This window comes from Staurois parvus, unplaced genomic scaffold (assembly GCF_062004578.1).
Source record: "Staurois parvus isolate SC_StPar_1 unplaced genomic scaffold, SC_StPar_1.0 ptg000325l, whole genome shotgun sequence".
In the NCBI taxonomy this organism is placed as follows: domain Eukaryota; kingdom Metazoa; phylum Chordata; class Amphibia; order Anura; family Ranidae; genus Staurois; species Staurois parvus.
In genome coordinates this window covers 350,086-363,004 of record NW_028318121.1, presented here as the reverse complement: position 1 = coordinate 363,004, position 12,919 = coordinate 350,086, and the positions used below count along the sequence as shown (strand labels likewise).

Genomic DNA, 12,919 nt, shown 5'->3' with positions numbered 1-12,919 from the left:
AAACTAGACCGGAAACTGAACTGACGCTAGAATATGTTAAGGGAAAATTAATTGATGAATACAGCAGAAGAAAGGAAGATTTGCATAGTGAAGAGAACGAGAGACCAGAGGCAGCTCTGAAGGTGCATGAAGGCATGGAATGAAAAGTGAACAAAATAATCAGAAAAGAAGGGTTCTCAAAAAGTAAAGCAGATCCATGTCTGTATTCAAAGAATCAAGAGAACAAATGGACATACATCCTAATATACGTCAAAGACATCTTGACGTGTTTTGAACAAGAAGGGGACTATGACCAAATAGTTCACAAACTGAAACAAAATTTTGAAATTAAAGAGTTGGGGAACATTACTCACTACCTAGGAATTCAAATAGAGCGGGAAGAGGATGGAAGCTATCTTCTTAACCAAAGTCAGAAAATTACAGAAATGTTAGAACAGTTTCACATGCAAGATGCAAAGAAAGCGAAAACACCAATGGAACCAGATTATCCAAAAAACAGTGGAACAGAAAACTTGTTACCTAACAATGATTATTACCGCAGGGCAATCGGAAAATTGCTATACATCGCCACCGTGACAAGACCAGACATCACCATAGCAGTGGGAATACTTTGCAGGAAAGTCTCAACACCGTGTCAACGCGACTGGAATGCAGTAAAGAGGGTAATGCAGTACCTAAAGGGAACAAATCGGATGAAGCTGCGACTTCCAGCATTGTTAAACCCAAAACTGATTGGATATGTGGACGCCGATTGGGCTGGAGACACCACTGACCGCAAATCTACAAGTGGTTACATCTTCCAATGATACACAGAGTAATAAAGTGAGTGCTAATTCAGTCCAGCAGCTGTACACTTCAAGGTAACCACAAAAAAACCTCAATGTAACATATCATAAATATAGTGCAGCGCTTAATTTAGTCCTTCATAGTTCATGGTTATTGGATGTTCCTTAAAGGAAAAATAGAAGCAGTGCCCACTCAGCAGAGCCACACTTGGTATAGTGCGGTAAGTATAAATTATCCCCTGGTGTCACTGGAAATGGACATCCGGATCAGCATGCAGAATGATGTCCCTCTCTGGATCACATAGGTTCAGGTGTATAAGGATTTAGGCTCCGTCACAGAGTTCCCCTTAAGGGATATGTGGGTGTTGCTCTAACTGTAGTGGGAACCTCCCTTTCTCGGTGGACACGGAGCTGTGTAATATCTGTGTAATATCTAGAAGGAATACTCCCCATGTGGGGTTAAAACAAGAGAGTGCTCATAGTGTAGTAAGGCTTGTAAAACCGAGCATTTATTGAAAAAAATATAGGATGCATCCAGCGTGTAACATCAAACAGCGGGTAACAGTAGTGAACACTAACCGTCCCTGAAAAGAAATGGCCGCCGGAGCTCCACGATGCTCTGACGGCGTGACGTCAACAGCGCAAGCAGGCTCCTCTAAGTTCTGCCTCATTACAAGCTACCAGTGTCTTCTCTAACACATAACCAGCATTTACTACGTAATCAGACGTGTCCAATGACACAGCAGATCACCGGTAAATGCAGTTGCAGCATGAGGAAAGTACTGCCGATAACTGGCAATTGTCAGAGGAGAGATCGGCACCGATCATCAGGGCAATGATGATCAGTGCCCTGATGATCGATGCCAAGCAGTGCCACCCACAAATGCCCAGTAGTGCCATCCACCTGTGCTGATCAGTGCCTAGTAGTGCCTCCCACCTGTGCCCAGAGGTGCCACCCTCCAGTGCCCAGCAGTGCCCCCATCAGTGCTGCCCAATATTGCCACCCATCAGTGCCCAGCAGTGCCGCCAGTCAGTGCAGTCAGTCAGTGCCACCTATCAGTGCCCATCATTCTTGCATATCAGTACAGCATAATCAGTGCCGCCTATCACTGCCCATCAGGGCCACCTATTGGTGCTGCATATCAGTGACACCTCATCAGTACCGCCTACCAGAGCCCATCAGTGCTGCCTATCACTGCCCATCAGTGCTGGCTATCAGTGCAGCCTCATCAACACACAACAGCGAAGGATAAAAATGACCTGTTTGCAAAATTTTTTACTTGAAACAAAGAAAAACTTATTTTTTTCAAATTTTTTGCTCCTTTTTTCGTTTATAGTGCAAAAAATGAAACACCCAGCAGTGATTAAATACCACCAAAAGAAAGCTCTATTTGTGTGAAAAACATTATAAAAAGTTCATATACAGTGTTGCATGACTGCGTAATTGTCATTCAAACTGCGACGGTGCTGACAGCTGAAAATTGGCCTAGGCAGGAAGGGGGTAGAAGTGCCCGGTAGGCAGGAAGGGGGTAGAAGTGCCCGGTAGGCAGGAAGGGGGTAGAAGTGCCCGGTAGGCAGGAAGGGGGTAGAAATGCCCGGTAGGCAGGAAGGGGGTAGAAGTGCCCTGTAGGCAGGAAGGGGGTAGAAGTGCCCGGTAGGCAGGAAGGGGGTAGAAGTGCCCGGTAGGCGAGGGGTTAAAACCGAACACATATGAATGACACAGGTTCTGGGGCTAATTGAATGCAGATAAGGCATCAAGAGAGTGGAATTCCCACCTTCATCAGCCCCAGAACCTGTGTAACTAATACAGTTGCAAGAAAAAGTATGTGAACCCCTTGGGATTACGTGGAGTTTTGCATGAATTGGGCATAAAATGTGCTCTGAACGTCATCTAAGTCACAACAATAGAAGAATACAGTCTGCTGAACATAATACTACACAAACATTAGATGTTGCCATGGTTTAATTGCCCATAACATGTAAACATTCACAGTGCAGGGAGGAAAAAGTATGTGAACCTTTGGACTTAATAACTGGTTGACCCTCCTTTGGCAGCAATAACCTCAACCAAACGTTTCCTGTAGTTGCAGATCAGACCTGCACAACGATCTGGAGTCATTTTGGACCACTCCTCTTCACAAAACTGTTTCAGTGTAGCAATATTCTTGGGATGTCTGGTGTGAATCGCTCTCTTAAGGTCATGCCACAGCATTTTAATCGGGTTGAGGTCAGGACTCTGACTGGGCCACTCCAGAAGGCGTATTCTGTGCTGTTGCAACCATTGTTTTGTTGAATTACTTGTATGCTTTGGGTCATTGTCCTGTTGCATCACCCATCCTCTGCAGAGCTTCAGTTGGCGGACAGATGGTCGTACGTTTTCCTGCAAAATGTCTTGATAAACTCTGGAATTCATTTTCCCATCAATGACAACAATCCGTCCAGGCCCTGAGGCAGCAAAGCAGCCCCAAACCATGATGCTCCCTCCGCCATGTTTCACAGTGGGGATGAGGTTTTGATGTTGGTGTGCTGAGCCTTTTTTTCTCCACACATAGTGTTGTGTGTTCTTCCCAAACAACTCAATCTTGGTTTCATCTGTCCACAGTATATTTTGCCAGTAGTGCTGTGGAACATCCAGGTGCTCTTTTGCAAACTTCAAACGTGCTGCAATATTCTTTTTGGACGGCAATGGCTTCCTCCGTGGTGTCCTCCCATGTACTCCATTCTTGTTTAATGTTTTCCTTATTGTAGATGTGTCAACAAAAATGTTAGCATGTGCCAGAGATTTCTGTAGGTCTTTAGCTGACACTCTGGGATTCTTCTTTACCTCATGCAGCATTCTGCGCTGTGCTCTTGCAGTAATTTTTACAGGACGACCACGCCTAGGGAGAGTAGCAACAGTGCTAAACTTTCTCCATTTGTAGACAGTCTGTCTTACCGTGGACACATGAACATCAAGGCTTTTGGAGATACTTTTGTAACCCTTTCCAGCTTGATGCAAGTCAACAATTCTTGATCGTAGGTCTTCTGAGAGCTCTTTTCTGCGAGGCATAGTTCACATCAGACAGTGCTTCTTGAAACCAGTAAACCCAAAACAGGTGTGTGTTTTTTAAGGGCAGGACAGCTGTCAGCAACACATCCAATATCATCACACTGATTGGAGTCAAGGTTGGCTCACTCCTGGCTCCAATTAGTTCTGGGAGAAGTCATTAAGCTAGGGCCTCACATACTTTTTCCTCCCTGCACTGTGAATGTTTACATGTCATGTGCAATTAAACCATGGCAACATCTAATGTTTGTGTAGTATTATGTTCAGCAGACTGTGTTCTTCTATTGTTGTGACTTAGATGACGTTCAGAGCACATTTTATGCCCAATTCATGCAAAACTCCACGTAATCCCAAGGGGTTCACATACTTTTTCTTGCAACTGTATGTGTTCGGGTGTAAAGGGGTGAGGTGGCCCCCCTAGGCTGCATTCACACTTGAGGGTTTTGTAGCTTGAAGATCGAAGATCCAAGAAAGCTCAAACTGAAAAAATGACTTGTTCTCTATGGGGCTTCTTCACACCTGATCACTGGAACAGGCCCCATAGAGAACAATTGATTTTGTAAGTTGGAGTGTTTTTGGATCTTGGATCTTCAAGCTACAAAACCCTCCAGTGTGAATGCAGCCTTAGAGTTGTACAACTACCAGTGAGGACGTATCGGCTTGTCTGCTGGTCTGTAGGACTACAAGGGGCAGCTTAGTAGAAGTTTTATTGCTTTAATCTGTGACAGTTTCAATCTGTTTTTGCATGCCTGTTCACTTGTATGGAAAGAGAATCAGTTCTGAACGAACGTTTGTTGACCCCGGCCCTAATTTTCACCAAAGTGTCCGATATTTTCCTGAGACAGGCACATTGTTCTGCAGGAGATTCTTTCAATATTGGTGTCCCTCCATATAATGAATCCTATGAACAAAGTACAAGTCACAGCCCAGCCTCGTCCTGTGTAGGAGGAAGTGACACCTCCCAGCTGGATTCTTCCCCGGTGTCAGAGACTTTCATTTCTCCTACTGTCAGCGATGGCGTCTGCTAATCTGAGAGCCGAGCTGGAATGTTCCGTCTGTCTGAACATTTATACAGATCCTGTAATGCTGAGATGTGGACACAACTACTGCCGGGTGTGTATTGATCGTGTTCTGGATACACAGGGGGGGTCTGGAGGATATTCCTGTCCTGAATGCAGACAGAAGTTTCCGGATCGTCCTGCACTGCACAGGAACATAACACTGCGTAACATAGTGGAGAATTTCCAGTCTGCTCAGCCTGATCAGGAGAAGTCCGGGGTCTTCTGTACTCACTGTGTGGACTATCCTGCACCTGCTGTTAGATCCTGTCTGCTATGTGAGGTTTCTCTGTGTGATAAACACCTGAGACTCCACAAAAAGTCCCCAGAACACATCTTATGTGACCCCACCTTGTCCATGGAGAGCAGGAAATGCTCCGTCCATAAGAAGATCCTGGAGTATTACTGCACTGAGGATGACACCTGTATCTGTGTGTCCTGCACTTTGGCTGGAGAACATCGAGGACACCAGGTGGAGATGCTGGATGAGGCTTCTGAGAAGAAGAAGGAGACACTGAGGAATGTTCTGCAGAAACTTCTGACAAAGAGAGAGGAGATGGAGGAAAGAGTCCAGAGTCTGCAGGAACACAGGAGGAAAGTAGAAGAAGAAGCAGCTGGTGACACCGAGAGATTCACTGCCCTGTTTATAGATCTCAGGAGACGTCTGGAAGACCTGGAGAAGAGAGTCCTGAGGGAAATCTCCGGGAGGGCAGAGCGGGTCTCCATCTTCATCCGGGATCTGGAAATAAAGAAGGAGGAGCTGTCCAGGAAGATGCGTGACATTGAGGAGCTGTGTAACATGACGGATCCACTGACTGTCCTACAGGAATCAGACACAGGTGACTTGTGTGATACTGAGGATGGAGATAATGAGGACAGAGAGAGACATGAGGAACTCCTCCATGATGGAGGGGGGCTGGATGTGGCTGGGATATCACACACATTACACACATTATCTGATATAATAACAGAGGGAAATGTATCCTTCTATATACAGGGAGCTGAGGACATATTACTGGATGGAAACACAGCTCATAATAATCTACATATATCAGATGACAGGAAAACTGTATCCAGGTCACATAGAAACCAGAATCGTCCAGAAACACCAGAGAGATTTCAGGATTATTATCAGGTGTTGAGCAGTCAGAGTTTCTCCTCAGGGAGACATTACTGGGAAGTGGATGTCGGGGGGTCAGATGGATGGATAGTCGGGATGTGTTACCCCAGTATAGACAGGAGAGGAGGGCAGTCACTGATTGGATATAATAACAAGTCCTGGGGTTTGCACAGGAATGGTAATCAGTATGAGGTGATACATGACAGTAAAGGGATCTCCTTACCCTCCAATCCCCCCAGTACCAGAGTCAGGATAGATCTGGATTATGAGGCCGGGTGGATCTCCTTTTATGATCTGTGTGACCCGATCCGACACCTCCACACCTTCACCACCACCTTCACTGAGCCCCTCCATGCCGGGATATGGGTAGGGGGAGGTTGTATAAAGATCTGTGGGAGGAATCGGGGGAAATGAGAACTCCACCCAGAGTGGTGACATCACAGGGAGGGGGGGCGGGATTGGTGGAACATTCAGCCAATAGTCCTGCAGTGTTTTCTATGATCCATATATTACTGTGAGACGTCTATCTATCTATCTATCTATCTATCTATCTATCTATCTATCTATCTATCTATCTATCTATCGGGGTTGACTGACAATTCTCAGACTAAGGCACTGCCCAAGGCCCGGGGGTCAGTAGAGTTCCCCATGAGAGGTTCTGTCCATCCCTTGAATGTGCCCAGAACGCTGTCACTGATATCGGTACACTGACTATTCCCTGTATATAACACTGATATCTGTACACTGACTATTCCCTGTATATAACACTGATATCCGTACACTGACTATTCCCTGTATATAACACTGATATCCGTACACTGACTATTCCCTGTATATAACACTGATATCCGTACACTGACTATTCCCTGTATATAACACTGATATCCGTACACTGACTATTCCCTGTATATAACACTGATATCCGTACACTGACTATTCCCTGTATATAACACTGATATCCGTACGCTGACTATTCCCTGTATATAACACTGATATCCGTACACTGACTATTCCCTGTATATAACACTGATATCCGTACACTGACTATTCCCTGTATATAACACTGATATCTGTACACTGACTATTCCCTGTATATAACACTGATATCCGTACACTGACTATTCCCTGTATATATAACACTGATATCCGTACACTGACTATTCCCTGTATATAACACTGATATCTTGAACATAGTGTAGAGAAATTATGTAACAAACGCATGGAATGTGGGCAGTGCAATATGTAGGTGGGGCTTTGTGTGGGTGGGGCTTGAGTGTGGGCGGGCACACAGGGGGCCCCATGATCTCCTATTGCCCGGGGGCCCCATGAGTTGTCAGTCCGCCCCTGCTGTCTATCTCTATAAAGTATAACTAAAGACAAAACGTATTTTAGTATTGGATGGGTGGAGAGGGATTAGAACCCCGGCCAGGTTTTTATTGCTGTCTGGGCCCCCATTGGGGAGATTCGGCCTCTCTATTTGTCCTTGTAACCATTATCACCAGAAGTAACAATGAAACAAATGTTGGGTTGTCACCAGAACAGGAATAGAGGGGAAATCTTCCAGTGGGGAGACTAGTTCTGGTGATCAGCAGGGATTCCCTCACTTTGCAGCAATTGTCTGTCATTTCCTGTTGTGGCGATGGGACAGGAAGTGAGGAGAAATCTCCCCAATGGAACACAGATGGCAATACAAGCCTGGCAGGGGGTAGAACCCTTTCTTGCTTCATCCAAAATAAAAAAGTTTTGTCTTTAGTTCTACTTTAATTTTCTAAACAGGAAGTGACGATGTAATACCAGCAATTTCCCTTCCCCCGCCCCTCCCCCTATGCTCTGCCCCTCCTCGTGGTGGCGCTATGTGCATCCATGATCACACACAGAGGATGGAGATGATCCATCAGTACAGAGGATGCAGTGCCATCATTGTGATGGGATAAGATGGGGTCACCCCTACATCTAGGAGAGGTCACATGACACCATGTGGGGGGAGGGGACTGGGAAGGACAGAAGTGAGGTCTGGTGGATGGTGGTGGGTGATGAGCTCCGTCTGTACTGGGGGGACTCATGGAGATCGGCTCCATCACACAACAAGAGGGGGAGGGGAGAGGGTCAGCAGCCTTTTCTGCAGAGGGGGGGAAGGGTGACCATAGAGCAGGTTGGGGGGCAGAGGAAGAGGACCGGCATAACCCGGTGTGTGTCTGTACAGAGCAGCATAGAGCTCCCACCTTCCCCAGGATGTACAGGACATAAAAAGGAGACACATACTGCTAATATATCATCACACACTAACCTGTCTGCATCCTACAGAATTGTATTACAGGGGACTTGGAAGGAGGAAGTATAGCAGCAAAGCTTGGGATCTTCTTCTTAACCTCTTTACACCGGCCGAACGCAAATGTGCGCCCTCCTGGTGTCCGGGCCTAGACACCGAGCGGCCACACATTTTCTTTCTATTAAAAAAGGACATATGTGCCGAGAGTGCGCTCCCAGCACTCTCGGAAAGGTCCTGATCTCTTCTTTCGATCAGGACCTTTCCTGATCATGTGACCGCTGTGACAACGCGTCATGGTGGTCACATGACCCTAAACCCTGCCCCACCTCCCGACTTCTGAAACGCTTAAAGGGCCGGGAGGCGCCGGCATTAAGGTGTTAAATACCAGTTCCCTGGCAGTCATTCTGATCCAATGGTTTCTATACTCTCTAGGTCATTGACCCAGAACAAGGATTCAAATTGGTAGTTTTCAATGAACTTGGATTTCTTCATCTGCATGATTGTTCTAGGTCAGTGTCTCATAGTACTGAGACAATACCAGAGACAGCTTAGCAAACAGCATTTTCAGAAAGGGTGCAGCATTGTCTTTTCCACAGTCCCTTCAATACAGGTTCCCTTTAAAGTCTCAGCACGGGAATCTTTTGTTGTATTGTTTTTTTAATTTTAGTTTTTCTGAAATACAAAATGCTTAAAAAGAACAATAATGTGTTCAGGTCAACTTTATAAAAAGGTGTGGGGAATATTTACTGATTTATAAATAATCTTTTGGGTCATGTTTTTCTATAACTTGTATATATACTTGTAACAATACTTCCATTGATGACAGTTCGCTTCCATGACGTGGTGTCACTGGAAATTTTGGGCTTCCCTATCAGACAGACCAGCAGCAGCTTTTGGGTTGTCTCTCTCTCATTGATCCTCCACACAAAGCTGTATGAAGTAGAGGCAGGGAGGTAGGCGTGTCCTTCCTCTGACTCATCCAGCTGGGTGTAGCTAGAATAGCAGGAGACCAAATAACTGGAGGAGTGCTGGAGAACTGACTCAAAAGCACCACCTACTGTCTGCACTTGGCAAATGTGAAATATTCATATCCTATAATTTATTTTTATCTGGGATAAAAAATATTTTGCATTTTCTAATTAGACCTGAACATAATCATTATATAAGGAAAAGGTTCAGCAACAGAATACATTCACCAACTCCAAGGAAGGAGCAACCACGCCTCAAGTCTCTACAATTATGTTCCACCGGGAGGAAACACATCAGAGGGAGGAGTTTGTGCAAATGGTGTTGAAATAATAAAGTTGATTTTTAGACCAGAAATCTAAGTGTGGCTACTGCTTTTTGTGGAATTGGTGCATATTAGGCTTGGAGGAGCCCATAGATCCCCCCACCATATCCCCAGTCCTGATTTCATAATTTAAAATAAAGTACAATGGTTTATTGTTCTACAAAAAACATTTATAATCTGATCCATTTATTTGTTTTCATTTGTATAAAACCTTTTTTTTCAATGTAAAGGGTGCATTCATGACACTCAGTTTATAAGGCATGCTGGGTTTTTTGGGTCTCCAGACTGGACAAGTAGGCTGACTAGGCCCAGTTTGCCATCCAAGTGTCGTCATGCCCATCCTCTGGTGTCCTTTCTAAGAGAGAGCGTGGCACAATGACATTGTACAAGTATCTAGAGGTTGATGGTAAAAATTAATTAGGGTCAGAAAGTGGAAACCTTTCGTTCCCTCCCCCTATTACCAATGAATAGATTGTCACCTCTGCCAACACTTACAGCCCCGACACAGACTGTTCTACAACCTGCTGCCGCCATTGTATCATCCTGATACCATATATATATATATATATATATATACACTGTATATATTATACTTTATATAATCCAGTAGTTGTCACTGCACACATATCTGAGATCAAATGGTCCCAGGGGCTCAACAAAGCATGAAGTCCATATAATCCAGAAGATAAGGCGGCAGTCACAGGTCTGGAAAGGTGAACCCTCAGTGATGAAGTGTTATTCGATGCTTCAATGAGGCACAAGATCGTCTTCCTCGGGACAACACTGAAGTGACACAAAACAGCATCTATACCCTAAAACCCCTCCAATTTATCTCCACTCACATGTGATGACATCATCAGGGGCGGACTGACCATTCGAGCACTTGGACACTGCCCGAGGGCCCGGGGTAAGTAGAGGGCCCCATGAGATGCCCCTGGTACCTTTTTCATAGGCTTTTTTGGGTGTGGGTAAGGACAGAGGGGCCCCATGATCCCCTATTATCCGGGGGCCCCATAAGTTGTCAGTCCGCCCCTGGACATCATCAAGTGCAAAGGTCAAAGTTCCAACTACAAAACTGGCAGCAAATGTCCAAATTGAAGGTGCAGAAAAGCATCACCAAAGTCGTCCGCACAAAATGGTGATAAATGAAAGACGGAGCAAAACCCCGGCATTAATGGCAAGTGCCAGAGACAAGGAAAAGACATGACAGAGCATCATGTGACCTGAGCAAGATGGCTACCAGAGCTGGATCATGGCTGGGATAGGAGAACATGGCGGACAGTTCAATAGACAGGAAAAGTACAAGGAGGGCTCTGAGAGGAACCTGCAACCCCCGAGATGGAGATGAAGAGACGAGTCCAAAACCAGACATGAACCCGGGATAAAATCACCAAATAAATGTGCCGAGAGTCACCGGAGTCCATCACTGGTCTGCTCTGCATACAGGCAGGAAATGCACAGATCTGTAAACCTGGAAGCATTATAAGGTGACAAAACCTGAGCAGAAGGATAGGAATCATCCAGAGCCGGCCTCTATCTCCCTCAGTATTCTCCGCACCTCACACACCACTTCCTGGTCACAGTGTGATGATGAAATCTGAGCGGAGATTGATGATGTCATCACACTGTGACCAGGAAATGGTGTGTGAGGTGCAGAGAACACTGAGGCCGACTTTGGATGATTCGTATCCTTCTGCTCAGGTTTTGTTACCTTTTTCTATGAGAGAATTTTTATCTTAAATCTTGTCTCCTCTATAACTCTCCTCTCCTTCCTCTATAACTCTCCTCTCCTGAAATACTCTGCTCTGCCGGAGGACTCCACTCCTTCCTCTATAACTCTCCTCTCCTGAAATACTCTGCTCTGCCGGAGGACTCCGCTCCTTCCTCTATAACTCTCCTCTCCTGAAATACTCTGCTCTGCCGGAGGACTCCGCTCCTTCCTCTATAACTCTCCTCTCCTGAAATACTCTGCTCTGCTGGAGGACTCCGCTCCTTCCTCTATAACTCTCCTCTCCTGAAATACTCTGCTCTGCTGGAGGACTGCGCTCCTTCCTCTATAACTCTCCTCTCCTGAAATACTCTGCTCTGCTGGAGGACTCCGCTCCTTCTATAACTCTCCTCTCCTGAAATACCCTGCTCTACCGGAGGACTCCGCTCCTTCCTCTATAACTCTCCTCTCCTGAAATACTCTGCTCTGCTGGAGGACTCCGCTCCTTCCTCTATAACCCTCCTCTCCTGAAATACTCTGCTCTGCCGGAGGACTCCGCTCCTTCCTCTATAACTCCTCTCCTGAAATACTCTGCGCTGCTGGAGGACTCCCCTCCTTCCTCTCTAACTCTCCTCTCCTGAAATACTCTGCGCTGCTGGAGGACTCCCCTCCTTCCTCTCTAACTCTCCTCTCCTGAAATACTCTGCGCTCCTGGAGGACTCCGCTCCTTCCTCTATAACTCTCCTCTCCTGAAATACTCTGCGCTGCTGGAGGACTCCGCTCCTTCCTCTATCACTCTCCTCTCCTGAAATACTCTGCGCTGCTGGAGGACTCCGCTCCTTCCTCTATAACTCTCCTCTCCTGAAATACTCTGCGCTGCTGGAGGACTCCGCTCCTTCCTCTATAACTCCTCTCCTGAAATACTGTGCGCTGCTGGAGGACTCCGCTCCTTCCTCTATAACTCTCCTCTCCTGAAATACTCTGCGCTGCTGGAGGACTCCGCTCCTTCCTCTATCACTCTCCTCTCCTGAAATACTCTGCGCTGCTGGAGGACTCCGCTCCTTCCTCTATCACTCTCCTCTCCTGAAATACTCTGCTCTGCTGGAGGACTCCGCTCCTTCCTCTATGACTCTCCTCTCCTGAAATACTCTGCTCTGCTGAAGGACTCCGCTCCTTCCTCTATGACTCTCCTCTCCTGAAATACTCTGCGCTGCTGGAGGACTCCGCTCCTTCCTCTATAACTCTCCTCTCCTGAAATACTCTGCACTGCTGAAGGACTCCGCTCCTTCCTCTATGACTCTCCTCTCCTGAAATATTCTGCACTGCTGGAGGACTCCGCTCCTTCCTCTATCACTCTCCTCTCCTGAAATACTATGTGCTGCTGGAGGACTCCGCTCCTTCCTCTATAACTCTCCTCTCCTGAAATACTCTGCACTGCTGGAGGACTCCGCTCCTTCCTCTATAACTCTCCTCTCCTGAAATACTCTGCACTGCTGGAGGACTCCGCTCCTTCCTCTATAACTCTCCTCTCCTGAAATACTCTGCACTGCCGGAGGACTCTGTTCCTTCCTCTATGACTCTCCTTGTGGCAGGCGCAGCACCCTTTGGTGCCTTGTGCACTGTGGCATTAGAAAAATTATGC

General features: G+C 46.3%; 1 protein-coding gene across 1 annotated transcript; it reads left to right on the top strand.

The window, feature by feature from the left end:
- Positions 1 to 4,845: 4,845 nt before the first annotated feature.
- Positions 4,846 to 6,440, top strand: LOC149457333 (E3 ubiquitin/ISG15 ligase TRIM25-like). Its single transcript, XM_089683863.1, has one exon. It carries the CDS (start codon positions 4,846 to 4,848, stop codon positions 6,421 to 6,423), a length of 1,578 nt encoding a protein of 525 aa, XP_089539989.1. The 3' UTR covers positions 6,424 to 6,440.
- The last annotated feature ends 6,479 nt before the right edge of the window (positions 6,441 to 12,919 follow it).